The 13,308-nt window shown below is 41.4% G+C and overlaps 1 protein-coding gene across 1 annotated transcript in view; it reads left to right on the top strand.

The window, feature by feature from the left end:
- Window positions 1-13,308, top strand: part of Pik3c2a (phosphatidylinositol-4-phosphate 3-kinase catalytic subunit type 2 alpha) — a gene marked incomplete in the record, with an annotated part of 131,878 nt that overhangs the window by 35,642 nt on the left and 82,928 nt on the right. Inside the window, 1 exon segment of the mRNA XM_029556280.1 lies at window positions 950-2,086. Within this exon segment, the coding sequence (XP_029412140.1) occupies window positions 1,013-2,086 (1,074 nt within the window).

The raw sequence follows: 13,308 nt of genomic DNA, 5'->3' as shown, positions 1-13,308 counted from the left end.
AGATCCACCTGTCTCTATCTCCTGAGTGCTGGAATTAAAGGCATGCGCCACCATGCCTGGCCTAATCAGTGTTTCTTATATTTCAATCAAGTGGTAGTTATTTATTGGTTATGCATCTACTACTTTTTTTTGGGGGGGGGGGTCTTTTTGAGACAGGGTCTCCCTGTAGCCCCAGCTGCCCTGGAACTCACTATGTAGACCAGGCTGGCCTTGAACGCACAGAGATCCACCTGCCTCTGCCCCCCGAGTGCTGGGATTAAAGGCGGGCACCACCATACCCAGCTGCATCTACTATAAAACTAATATTTTTTTTTGAGTGTATTGCCTGCATGTATGTAAGTGTACCTGTGATGTGTGCAGTGCCCAAGGAGGTCAGAAGAGGGCGTCAGATTCCCCTGGAACTGGAGTTACGGACAATTGTTAGCTGCCATGTGGGTGCTGGGAATGGAGCTCAGGTCCTCTTCAAGAGCAGCCAGTGCTCTTAATCTGTGAGCCATTTCTCCAGACTAGCATCTAATATTTTTATCACTAACTTGCTCTTGGACAATATAACAAATAGCAAGAGGGTCATAGTCCTTTTGACTTTTTAGCTGCATAACCTTAAACCTGTCTTGAAAATACATGAGTGGTACTCAAGTCATTTCATGTAGGAAAAAAGCCAGAAGGCCACTGGTTAGCACAACCCTTTGGCAGCTGGTGTGAAGTACTCTGCCAGGTTTTTTGTGAGTTCAGGAAATTTAAATGTATAAATGTGTGTCTAAACATCTTCTAACCCAGCAGTGGATAAGGTACTAAGTGCTTGTTCTTTCAGATTTCACTGACTTGTTCATTCTATTATGCTTGATAGTGTATTTTTGTAAGTGGATTTAAAACTTAAGATGGGATAGGTTTTAAACAAAATGAATTTATGTTTAGGAAATCTAACTCATATTTATTTCTATGTATATAGGTCTTGGTATTTTGGAAGCTACAAGAAAAAAGATTAAGGAAAGGATTGGCCTCTTTTGTGGACATGGCTCAGATTTCCAACAACAGTGAATTTAATCAGTGTTCATCTTCACATCTGGAACCAATGCAGACAAAAGATGTGGACAAAGCAGAAGCCTTGCAGATGGAAGCAGAGGCCTTAGCAAGACTGCAGAAGGACAGGCAGGGGACTGATAGCCAGAGAGGCTTGGAGTGGTCCAGCAGTACAAGACAAAGATCACAAGGTTTTCATGCACAGGAGTATGATCTCATGGTGTTTCCTGAATCTGATTCCCAAAAGAAAGGAGTAGATATCGATGTAGAAAAGCTCACCCAAGCCGAGCTTGAGAAGTTACTGCTGGACGACACCTTTGAGACTAGAAAAGCCCCCATGTTGCCAGTTGCTCCCGTTGTCAGCCCTTCCTTTTCAGCACAGCTCTATCTCAGACCTACTGTAGTTCAAAGAGGACAATGGCCCCCTGGATTATCTGGGCCTTCCACTTACACTTTACCTTCTGTTTATCCTTCAGTTTACAGTAAACAGGCCACATTCCAGAATGGCTTCAATCCGAGGATGCCTACTTTTCCATCTACAGAACCTTTATATTTAAGACTTCCAGGACAGTCTCCATACTTTTCATGTCCTTTGACACCTGGCACACCAGTTCATCCACAAGGAAGCTTACCCATCTATCGGCCTCTAGTCAGTCCTGACATGGCAAAACTATTTGACAAAATAGCGAGTACATCCGAATTTTTAAAAAATGGGAGAGCAAGGACTGATTTGGAGATAACACATTCACAGCCCTCAATCAGCAGTCTACAGGTATCTCCAAAGACTGAGGACATCAGTAAATTTGACTGGTTAGACTTGGATCCTCTAAGTAAGCCCAAGATGGACAGTGTGGAGTTATTAGATCTAGAAGAAGAGAAAAAGATCCCAAGTTTGCTAGCAGAGGACCCTTGGGATGCTGTTCTTCTTGAAGAGAGGTCTCCAGCAAGTTGTCAACTAGGAAGAAAGTCCAATGGAACATCCCTTTCTGGGGCAACTGTAACCAGGAGCCAGTCTTTAAACATTCGGACAGCTCCACTAACAAAAGCACAGAGCCATCTATCTCAGGTAGAAATCTTGCTAACTTCTTAACTTGAGCAGTAAAACACGGAGTTTGTACTTGGGTAAATCATTTGTTGGGGAAAATAGTTTTTATTTTGAGTCCTGTTTTTCTTTGCTTCCAGGTGTGGCAAAAGATTAAATAAATGTGATTAGGCCAACTGAAAAACTGCTTAGTGAGCTTTTCTTTTTCTTCCTTACCTCTTTTATTTTCTTTTGGGGGGGTATTTTTGGGACAGGGTCTCCCTGTAACCCCAGCTGATCTGGAACTCGCTATGTAGACCAGGCTGGCCTTGAACTCAGATCGGCCTGCCTCTGCCTCTGAGTGCTGGATTAAAGGCATGTGCCACCACACCTGGTGTGTGTGTGTGTGTGTGTCTATGTATGTATGTATGTATGTATGTATGTATGTATGTATGTGTTTTGCCTGAATGTTTATAAATACACCAGTGCCTGTGGAGGTCAGAAGAGGGCATCAGAGCCCCTGGAACTGGAGTTAGAAATGGTTGGTTGTGGCAGTGTGGGTGCTGGGAACTGAATCCGGGTTCTCTAAGAACAGCATTCTTAAGGTTTTTTCTTCTTTCTCTCTCTCTCTTTTTTTTTTTTTTTTAACTTTTAAATTTATTTTATGTGTATATGTGTAATGCCTGCCATGTAGGTAAGTGCACCCGTATCGTGCAGTGCCTGTGGAGGTCAGAAGAGGCCGTCAGATCCCCAGGACTGGAGTTACGGGCAGTTGTTAGCTGTCATGTGGATGCTGGAATTCGAACCCAGGTCTTTTGCAAGAACAGCCAGTGTTCTTAACTGCTGAGCCATCTCTCCAGCCCCCTCTTTTTATTTATTTTTTGAGATAGGGTCTCACTGTGTACCCGACTAGTCTGGAACTCACTATGGTTAGACTAGGCTGGCCTCAAACTCACAATACCTCCCTCTGCCTCTTTTATTTTCTAGACAGCAAAGAATTTTGTTACCCCATTATACAAATTCAAACAAGTGTTGAGATAGAGTTTTTAAGGGAGCTGAGTAGCATATCTTTACCCAGAAGAGAGGTGCAGTTTAGAATTTTCCTGTACGAATATATCATTCCAAATTTGTATTCTGCTCTTATATCTGGAGATCTTGGAAGTGTTTAAGGATTCAGAAAGAAAAAAGGAATATGCCTGAGTGGAATTACTGGATCACAATGTAATTCTGTGTATAGTTTTTATTGTTTGGTTGTTTTGTTTTTGGTTAGTGTCTCTCACTGTGTAGCCCAGGCTGGCCTTGAAACTCATGATCTTCCTACGTAGACCTCCTAAGGGCGGAGATTAGACAGGTGCTGCCATGCCCAGTGTATGCATTGTTTTCCATAGCAGCAGCACCATTTTGCATTCCTCACAGCAATGTGCTATGATCAGCTTTCTCCGGTCTTCCCAACACTATTCTCCAGTTTTTAAATTGACAAGTATTTTCTCATGTTTTTTTTTCTTTGGTACTAGGGATCAAACCCAGAGCTTTATAGATGCTTAACGAGCTTTGTACCTCTGAGCTACAACCTAGCCTTCCATTTTTTCATGTTTTTATCAGCCAAATGTATGTCTTTGGAGGACAAATAGGCAATTATCCTGTTTGTTTGAGACAGTCTCATTCTCTAGCCCAGGCTGGCCTGGAACTCCTTATATATCCCATGCTGCCCTCAAACTGGTGGCAAATCCTAATTCAGCCTCCTGAGTACCAGGATTCCAGGCATGGGCTAGCTATCACACCCAGCTGAGAAATATCTATTTGAAGGTCTTTGTCAATTTAAAGAATTGGTTTGTAGTGGCACACTCCTTTAATCCCAGCCTTCTGGAGGCAGAGATCTGAGTTTGAGGTTAGCCTGCTCTGTATAGCAAGTTCCAGACCAACAAGGGCTACATAATGAGACCCTGTCTCAAAAAAAAAAAAAAAAGGCTTGTTCCCAGTAGCCTTACTCATATTAACTCAAAGTAGAAACAACCCAAATGTTCAACTGATGAATGAATAAACAAATGTGGCATATCCATACAATGGAATACTATTCACTTATAAAAAATAGAATGAAAGCTTGATATTTATATGCTGTGTGTAGGGCTGAGATCAATTCTCAGCAGAGTTCTTGGCAAGGCTCTGGATTTATTCCCCAGCACCAGGAAAACATAATACAAAAAAATAACACATTGAGTAAAACAAACTACACAGAAAAATCTACATGTAGCTGGGGCTGGGTGCCACAATCTTATAATCTCAGAACTCAGAACTGAGGCAGGAGGATTGCCACAAGTTCTGATACCAGCCTGGTATACATAGTAAGTACTAGACCAGCCAGGGCTATACAGCAAGACCTTGTTTCAGGACTAACAGCAATAGAACTCCATTATGCATGCATTTGTATGATTCATTTTATATGAAATGTTCTTAGAGATACATGTGGGGCTGGAGAGATGCTCAGTGGTTAAGGGCATGCACTGCTCTTGCAGAGGACCAGGGTTCCGTTCCTAGTACCCACATTGGGCAGATTACAACTTCAGCTCCAGGGAATTCACCTAGAGTCATCTGCACCCACGTGTACATATCTTCCCCCCCCCCCCCAAACACAGACACATACATAGGATTAAAAGTAAAATCTCAAAAACTGAAAGAGGGCCAGGCATGGTGGTACACGCCTTTAATCCCAGCACTCGGGAGGCAGAGGCAGGAGGATCTCTGTGAGTTCCAGGACAGCTGGGGCTACAGGGAGACCCTGTCTCAAAAAGGCCAAAAAAGAAAAAGAAAAGAAAAAAAACCCTGAAGAAACAGATGCGCTTTAAAAAAAAAGAAAGCATCAGTGTTTGCTAGCGGCTGAGTATATATGGGGGAAATGATTGCCTAACAGTGCAAAGTTTCATTTTGAGGTAATGAAAGCATTCAGACACTATTGCATAAAATTGTGAATTTTCTGAAAGCTGCTGAATCATGCAGTTTTAAATGGTTAAAATAATAACTTTTATGTTCTGTGACTTATACCTAATTTTTTAAGTGGAAGAAGAGGAAGGTACTCATTCCATAATCCTCTGTCCTGAACTGCTAAGGCACTGCTAATCTACACGGGTTTACCAGCAGTTTCCTCCTACTGTAGGGCTCCTTTTCTTGGTTAAGCATGATAGAAACTTGTATGTGTGGTGCCAAAATAGTCTGGGCTTGAGATGTTAGCTTTTTACAGTTGTTTGAGGAGGGCAGCTGTCTGGAGCCACTGACCTGGGGGCTATGGAAAGTTATAATTTCACTACCAAACGAAAAAAGTGAGCCTCTGATTCTGATCCTATAGGGACCTTTCTCATTTATGGTAAAGACACTGAAAGTTCTTTGTTTTGTAACTTTGAAATACCTGGTGTGTTAATAGATTATCTGTATTCACCCTGCCAGTGTGAACTTAGTCCTATCTCATTTAGTTCCGTTGATCAGCTTTCTCCATCCCTCTCTCCCCTTGTTAAAATGTGGTAATCAAAGCTGGACGTGGTGGGATAGGCCTTTAATCCCAGCACTCGGGAGACATAAGCAGACAGATCTCTGAAATTGAGACCTGTCTGGTCTACCTAGGGAGTTCCAGGCCAGCCAGGGCTACATAGTGAGACCCTGTCTCAGAAAAACAACAACAACAAAAAAAACAGTAATCATCTCAAGTTGAGGTTTCTAATAGAGAAGTCATATACTGTAGAAGACTGGAACTCATTCTCACACTCTCTCTCTCTCTCTCCCTCTCTCTCTCTCTCCCCCCCCCAATCAGTGTAGAACAAATTGAAAAATTTTGTAAATGAATTTAAATTACATGTAACCTTAATAAAACCAAATGAGTTTTGGAATTAGGAAGGTTTATAGATGAAGTACGATTGACCACATGTTGGTAGCTGTTGAAGCCTGATCCATAGGTGTTTGTTACATTCTTCTACTTTTGTGTGTATTTGACATTTTCCATAGTAACAGTTTACTAGACAAGGGGAAGGCATGGAAGTAGATCTGGTATTCATATTCGATGATTGGCCAGCCAATGAGTTAGAAATTGGAGCTAGATTTCTGCAGCAGAGTGCCTCAGCCCTGTAGCACACCGTCTGGATTGAAGTAGGTGAGGCTGTGCCCGACCTGGGGAGGTATATAGCTGTTTACTGTTCTTTTACACCTCACTCTCTTGGAGCACATGCTGTAAACTACAGTGTCTTAAAAGGGTAGTCTTCAGTGTTGACAGTTACATTTTTGCCTGAAAAAGAGGCTATTAGATGTTATTCTCTTGGATCTGAGAGAGATGGGGTTTGACTCTTTGAGACAAGGTCTTCCTGTATAACCTTAGATGACAAACTTGCTATGTAGGCCAGACTGGCCTGGAACATGAGGTGATTTGCCTGTTAACTGCCTCCCCTCCACATTAAGAGGTTTGCACTACCATGCCTGGCCTGGATCCACATTCTTTTCATCTTTAAAATAGCTAATGCCTTTTTTTTTTTTTTTAAGCTATTCTAGATTATTTGAGATCCCTTTTGGGAATAATATTTAAAATCTGGAAAGTTGCCATTTAAAAGAGGAAAGGGCTGGGCATGGTGGTGCACGCCTTTAATCCCAGCACTCAGGAGGCAGAGGCAGGCAGATCTCTGTGAGTTCGAGACCAGCCTGGTGTACATAGTGAGTTCCAGGATAGCTGGGGCTACAGGGAGATCCTATCTCAAAAAGACCAAAAAAAAAAAAAGGAAAGGAACTTTTTTGTAGGATTTTTGTTGTTATCTGGGTGAGAGGGGGTGCTAGGGGTTGAAGCCAGGGCTTTGTGCATACTTCTTAGCTACATCCCTCAGGAGGTTTTATATTTTGTACATAGATTTTCAAACTAATTCATGAAATAGGATACCTGAAAGCCATGGTAAGTCAGGATGAAATACTGATACTAAAGTTTTCAATATTATTAAATACTTTAAATTTTTCTTTGTGATATGTTAGGTAATAGTCTGCCAGATTTTAACCAAGACAGGTGCTTGGTGCTGAAAGGTAAAGTACGTTTTATAGAAAAATCTTAAAATAGAGCAAAATCTACTTTTTTTCTGTAAATTGAAATTTTAATACTGGGCATGGTGGCTCACACCTTTAATTCCAGCACTTGGGAGGCAGAGATGGACAGATTTCTGTGAGTTCAAAGCCAGCATAGTCTACATAGTGAGTTCCAGACCACTGAGACTACAGGGAGACCCTGTCTCAAAAAAAAAAAAAAAAAAAAAAAATTGAAAATTTATTTTAGTAACTTAGGTTTAGGTTTAAAGTGCAGTGTTCCACAAAGTAGGACAAGGATTAATGGGAATGCAAATTCAAGGAGGCAGGTTTGATTTCTGTCCACAGGGAATTTGTAAATAGCCATTTTATAATGGTGGCTCTCAGGTTGCAAACATAATTATTATTAGAGGCATTTAGTCAGAAGTTTGATGTGCAAGCTGTTACAAATACAGATAGGATGTTTTACTCCAAGTTTCAAGAGTTAAAAGGGGGATAGACTTGGTACTTGGTGGCTCACATCTTTATAGCAGAGGCAGGGGGATCTCTGAGTTTGAGGCCAGCTTAGTCTTCATGGTGAGTTCCAGGCTAGCCAGAACTACATAGTGAGACCCTGCCTCAGAAAATAAGTAAAAAAATGTTTTAAGCCTATTTTATTTAATTTTTTCAAATTGCATTTATTTGTGTACTCTTGTACATGTGTGTGCTTGCATGGACAATGTGGAGGTCAGAGACAACTTGGGAATCTCTCCTTTTACCATGTAGGTCCTATGTATCAAACTCAAGAGGTCACGCTTGGCATGAAGCACCATTACCTGCTGAGCCCTTTTGCCAGCTCCTTATTTTTTTGAGACAGTCTCGTGTAGCCTAGGCTAGCCTCAAACTTGCTCCAAGCCCATTTATTAATGCCAAGATCTCATATTGTTTGTGCTTGTACAGAAGAAAAGTCTGGAGCCAGTGAGCCTGACTACCTGACTTCAATCCCTGGAATCCATGCAAAGGTAGAGAATCAACTCCACAAAGCTGTCCTTTGATCTCCACATACACAATGTGGCACAATAATAATAAATGAAAGATAGGGCTGGAGAGATGGCTCACTGGTCCAAGAACACTGGTGGTTCTTGTAGAAGACCCGGGTTCGAATCCCAGCACCCACATGGCAGCTAACAACTGTCCGTAACTCCAGTCCCAGGGGATCTGACGGCCTCTTTCATCCTCGGGCATTGTACGACACCGGTTCACTTACTTACATTCAGGTAACATATGCACACACATAAAATAAAAATAATAAATTAAAAAAATAAATAAATGAAGGCCGGGTGTGGTGGCACCCGCCTTTAATCCCAGCACTCGGGAGGCAGAGGCAGGCAGATCTCTGTGAGTTCAAGGCCAGCCTGTTCTACATAGTAAGTTCCAGGACAGCTGGGGCTACAGGGAAACCCTGTCTCAAAAAGACCAAAATAAATGAATAATGAATGAAGGAAGGAATGAATGGAAAGAAAATTTTGATTTATGCAGTCCAGGAGGTAAAGAGAATATCAATAATAGACTGACTTTGGAAGTCTGTAGCATCATCATTGGCATAGAGGGAGTTTTTTTTTTTTTTGGTCTTGAGACAAGATCACCCTATAGCCCCAACTAGTCTGAAACTCACTATGTAGACCAGACTGGTTTTGCTCTCACAGGGATCAGCCTGCCTCTGCCTCCTGAGTGCTGGGATTAAAGGTGTGAGTCACAACACCAAGCTAGCATGGAGTTTTTACTTTCACACACCACTCATCCCTATCTATTTATAAATATTCCCTGAAGCTCATATGTTGGGAAAGAATATTGCAATGTCTATTTTGTTGTTTTGAAACAGCGTCTCCTCTGTAGCCATGACTGACCTGGAACTTGCTTGTATAGATCAGGCTTGCCTCTAACTCACAGAAATCTGTCTGCCTCTCTGGCTCCCGAGTGCTGGGCTCAAAAGTATGCACGGCCACACCTGGCTAGCAGTGCCTCTTTATGATTATTTTTTGTACTTAGTTTTCCTTTCCTGTCAGAAATTGTGTTAAAAACACAGCTCTGAAGGGTGTTTTCCTTCTCATTCAGCAGACTTGCTTCCTGTTTCCTCTTAATGTCTTTGTTTGGTTAATAATAATCTACTTTAATGCAATTTTTTTTTGATGACCAAAACCAGGAAAAGGAACAGCATTTAAAACTGTCTTACAGTAATTTGAGCTTAGATCAGACTTGTAGTTAATAACTTGGATTTTAACTCCTTTGAACATACTTCAAAGATTATAGCAGTGAGATCAAATCACTTTCATAAAAGTGGCTTTGCAAGTTGGGCATGAGTGATGCACATCTAAAATCCCAGCACTTGGGGGGCCAAGGCAGGAGGAGCGAGACAAAGTTGAGGCTAGCCTGGGCAACATAGTGAGCTTGAGATCAGCCTAAGCTGCATAATGAGACTATATTTCAAAAACAAAAATGTGGTTTTGTAGGCCTGAAGAGCAGTTAAGAGCATTTGATCTTGCAGAGGACTTGGGTTTGGTTTCCAGCACTCACACAGTTCATAAATGCCTGTAACTCCAGTTCCAGGGTAATGGACGTCCTCTCCTGGCTTCCGGGGGCACCAGACATGGCATGTGGTACACGTACATACGTGCAGGCACTCACACATACACATTAAAAGGAAAAAAGGTGGTTTTTGCCAATGTAGATACTGGATATTTCTAAAAGTTAATTGTATTAGCAGTATAAATATTTGTATACTATTGGCAGAACGGCTGTTTTATTTGTTCATTTGTTTGAGGCAAGGTCTCATGTGGCCCAGGCTGGCCTTGAACTAGGTATGTAGCTGAGGCTGTTCTTTAATTCCTGATCTTCCCCTCTACCTCTCAAATGTTGGGATTATAGGCATATGCCATCATGCCAGGCTCTGTCATTAATTTTCTTTCTTTTTTTCTGTCATTAATATTACAAAAGGAAGGCTCATGATTACATTTTAAAAAACATTTTATTTTTATTTTATGTGTATGAGTGTGTTGCCTGCATGTAGGTAAGTGCACCCATGTCGTGCAGTGCAAGAGGAGGACAGAAGAATCCATTGGATCCCTTGGAACTGGAGTTACAGACCAGTTGTTAGCTGCCATGTGGGTGCTGGGATTCGAACCCGGGTCTTCTGCAAGAACAGTCAGTGTTCTTAACCACCGAGCCATCTCTCTAGCCCCATAGCTGATTACATTTTAATAACTCAAATATCTTGGGAAATATTAAACACAAATAAGGAAGTAACCAGCTTAGTTCTAAATAGTAACTGATATTATTAAAGTACCGTCATTAAAAACTTTAATTTCATCTAATTTATAAGTTGTATAGTATGAGCTTTAAAACTTGTTAGGCATTTTGCTTTCCCGGAGATAAGGTCTCACTCTGTGGCCCAGACTAGGCTGTTTTCTCATTATGTAGTCTAGGCTGGCCTTGAACTTGTGCAGACATTCTACCTCAGCCTCCTCAGTGCTGAGATTACAGGTGTGGCCACTAGGTCTGGCTTCTGTATAATGTTCTTAAAACTACTTTAATAATTTTTAAAAAATCAGATGATATACTGATAAGTTTTGTGAATTGTTTTAAACCTTAACTGCTTTCCTTAACCCAAAACCTTTATTTCTGCTCATGACCTCCTCAAACCCTAAAACCAAGGACAAGGCTGCCTGTTGTGTTAACTTGCCCACATTGCATATCTTCTTTTTTCTCAATGGTTTAGAAGGAAGAGATGGCTGTTCCTTCCCTCCCCTGACACCTCTTTTCTTATCCCCAGGTGTTCCTATTTCTCCAAAGTCATTAATCTTTAAGGAAAAGTTTGTGCTTATTAAAACCTTTCTTTTTCTTTAAAAAAAAAAATTGGGTGTGGTGGTGCCTGCCTTTAATACCAACAGAGGCAGAGGCAGGCGGATCTCTGAGTTCAAGGCCAGCCTGGTCTACATAGTGAGTTCCAGGCCAGCTGGGGCTACAGAGAGACCCTGCCTCAAAAAGACACCCCCCCAAAAAAATTATTTTTTGTATATGAGTATTTTAACTGTATGTATGTAAGTGCACCTGTGTTATACAATGCCCATGGAGGCCAAAAGAGGTCATCAGATTCTCTGGAACTGGAGTTACAGATGGTTGTTAGCCACTTTGTGAGTACTGGGAACTGCTCCCAGGTGCTCTGCATGATCAGGCAGTGCTCTTAACTGCTTAGCCCTCTCTGTAGCCTCTACTTCCTGTCTTTTGGTCTCTTGGTATCTCTTTGTTCTTCCTGTTACAGAAACAGGTAACTGGTAAACATTGACAGTTCAGTGACCATTTTCTGTTATACCTATTTGCTTAATTTTCAAAAATTCATTACATCTTTTTCTTGAAACTTCTAATGTCCTAGATAAATATACTTAGTTTTCCTTGTGATCTTTGATTCCCTATCCTTTGTCTAGCCTTTCAACATAGGTATTACTCCAAAAATTTTGTCCTTTTTAGTTATTGGTTTTTTTTTTGTTTTGTTTGTTTTTTTTGAGACAGGATCTTGCTGTGTAGCCCAGGCTGACCTCAAACTCCTCAAACTCCTGCCTCAGCCTCTCAAATACTGAGATTACAGGCGTGCACCATCACTGAGCTCTAAAAGTTTGTCTTGGTTGTTTTTTCTGTTTGTTGAGTGTTAGAGCCCTAGTGGTCTGGAGCTCCCTATGTAGCTACAAGTGTGCTTGAACTCCTGATTCTCCTACTTCTGGTTTCCAAGTTCTGGGGTTACAAGGGTGGTACACTGCCATACCTGACTGTCTCGTTTCTATAATCACAGATGTTCTTCCTTGGTCAGTGCTTTATATTTGAGATTCTAAGGTACTGGTAGAAAGGTACTGGTCTTAGATGCTTTAAGAGAGAAGACTCTTAGCAGGCACAGTGGCACATGCGTTAAATGCCAGCACTCAGGAGGCAGAGGTAGCTAAATCTCTGTGGGTTTGAAGCCAGCTTGGTTCCAGGACAGCTAAGACGGGGCAGGGAGATATGAGAGTTTTTACCTCTCTGTGTTTGAGATGCTGTGATGGATGGTTTTTGTTTTTTCAGTTTTTTTGAGACCAGGTCTCCATATAACCCCAGCTGGCTATGTAGACCAGGCTGGCCTTGAACTCACAGAGATCCCCCTGCCACTGCTGGGATTGAAGGCATGAGTCACCACACCCGGCTAGAATCTGTTTTTAAACTAGTAAAATCAGCTGTGATAGTTTCTACAGCTCTGCCTCCACAAAGACCACAGTTTCCTTTTTCTTTTTTTTCTTTTTTTTTTTTTTTGAGACAGTTTTCTAATCCTAGGCTGACCTCAGATTTACTATGCAGCTGAGGCTGGTCTTGAACTTTTATCCTTTTGCCTCCATCTCCCACGTACTAGGATTCCCCAGTCCCCTTTTTTTAATCAGGGAAATTTTTGAATATAAGCCAGTTTCTCCATGCCTTCCCCCACCATCTGTAAGACAGAAGTTGTAAAGTACCCATCTAACAGAACTTGATAAATGAATGTCTGTGCATTTCTTATGGAAGAGCCTGACACAGTAAATGTCAGTTACTGTTACAAATTTTTGTTTTTTTTGTCTTTTGAAGACAGGGTCTCCCTGTAGCCCCAGCTGTCCTGGAACACACTACGTAAACCAGGCTGGCCTTGAACTCACAGAGATCCGCCTGCCTCTGCCTCCTGAGTGCTGGGATTAAAGGCATGTGCCACCATGCCTGGCACAAGTTATTTTTAAAACAATACCAATAACTTAAAATGTTTATTTTAAAGAAACATTCCTGAAAGTTACTGCTCTTCTTCTTAGGGGGTTATTGAAGAAAGCACATAGTGTCTTATATTCTTAAAATGTTTTATTGTTCCTATGGGAAAGAATTCATTTTTAGAGGGAACAAAATATTCAACTGATTGAACTGATGATTGAGTGCCTTCTCAGCTGCATATGAAGTTCTGTAAAAATACAAAATTCAGAATTTAGTTCTTGTTTTCTAGGAGGCTTTCATACTAGGACACACAAACCAAGATGTGATGATACAGTGTTTGATTCAGACTAAGCACTTAAAAAGTGCTGGGAAGATGGCTCAGTGGATAAAGTGTTTGCTGTGCAAGCATGAAGACCTGAGTCCAGATCCCCCTCACATAAATAAAGCTGGGTCCTGAAATGCCTATAACCCCAACAGGGCTCACTGGCCAGTTTAAC

This window comes from Nannospalax galili, unplaced genomic scaffold, assembly GCF_000622305.1.
Source record: "Nannospalax galili isolate Female #2095 unplaced genomic scaffold, S.galili_v1.0 scaffold44, whole genome shotgun sequence".
In the NCBI taxonomy this organism is placed as follows: domain Eukaryota; kingdom Metazoa; phylum Chordata; class Mammalia; order Rodentia; family Spalacidae; genus Nannospalax; species Nannospalax galili.
Note: the sequence above shows the minus strand (reverse complement) of the source record. Positions and strands in the feature narration are given on the sequence as shown.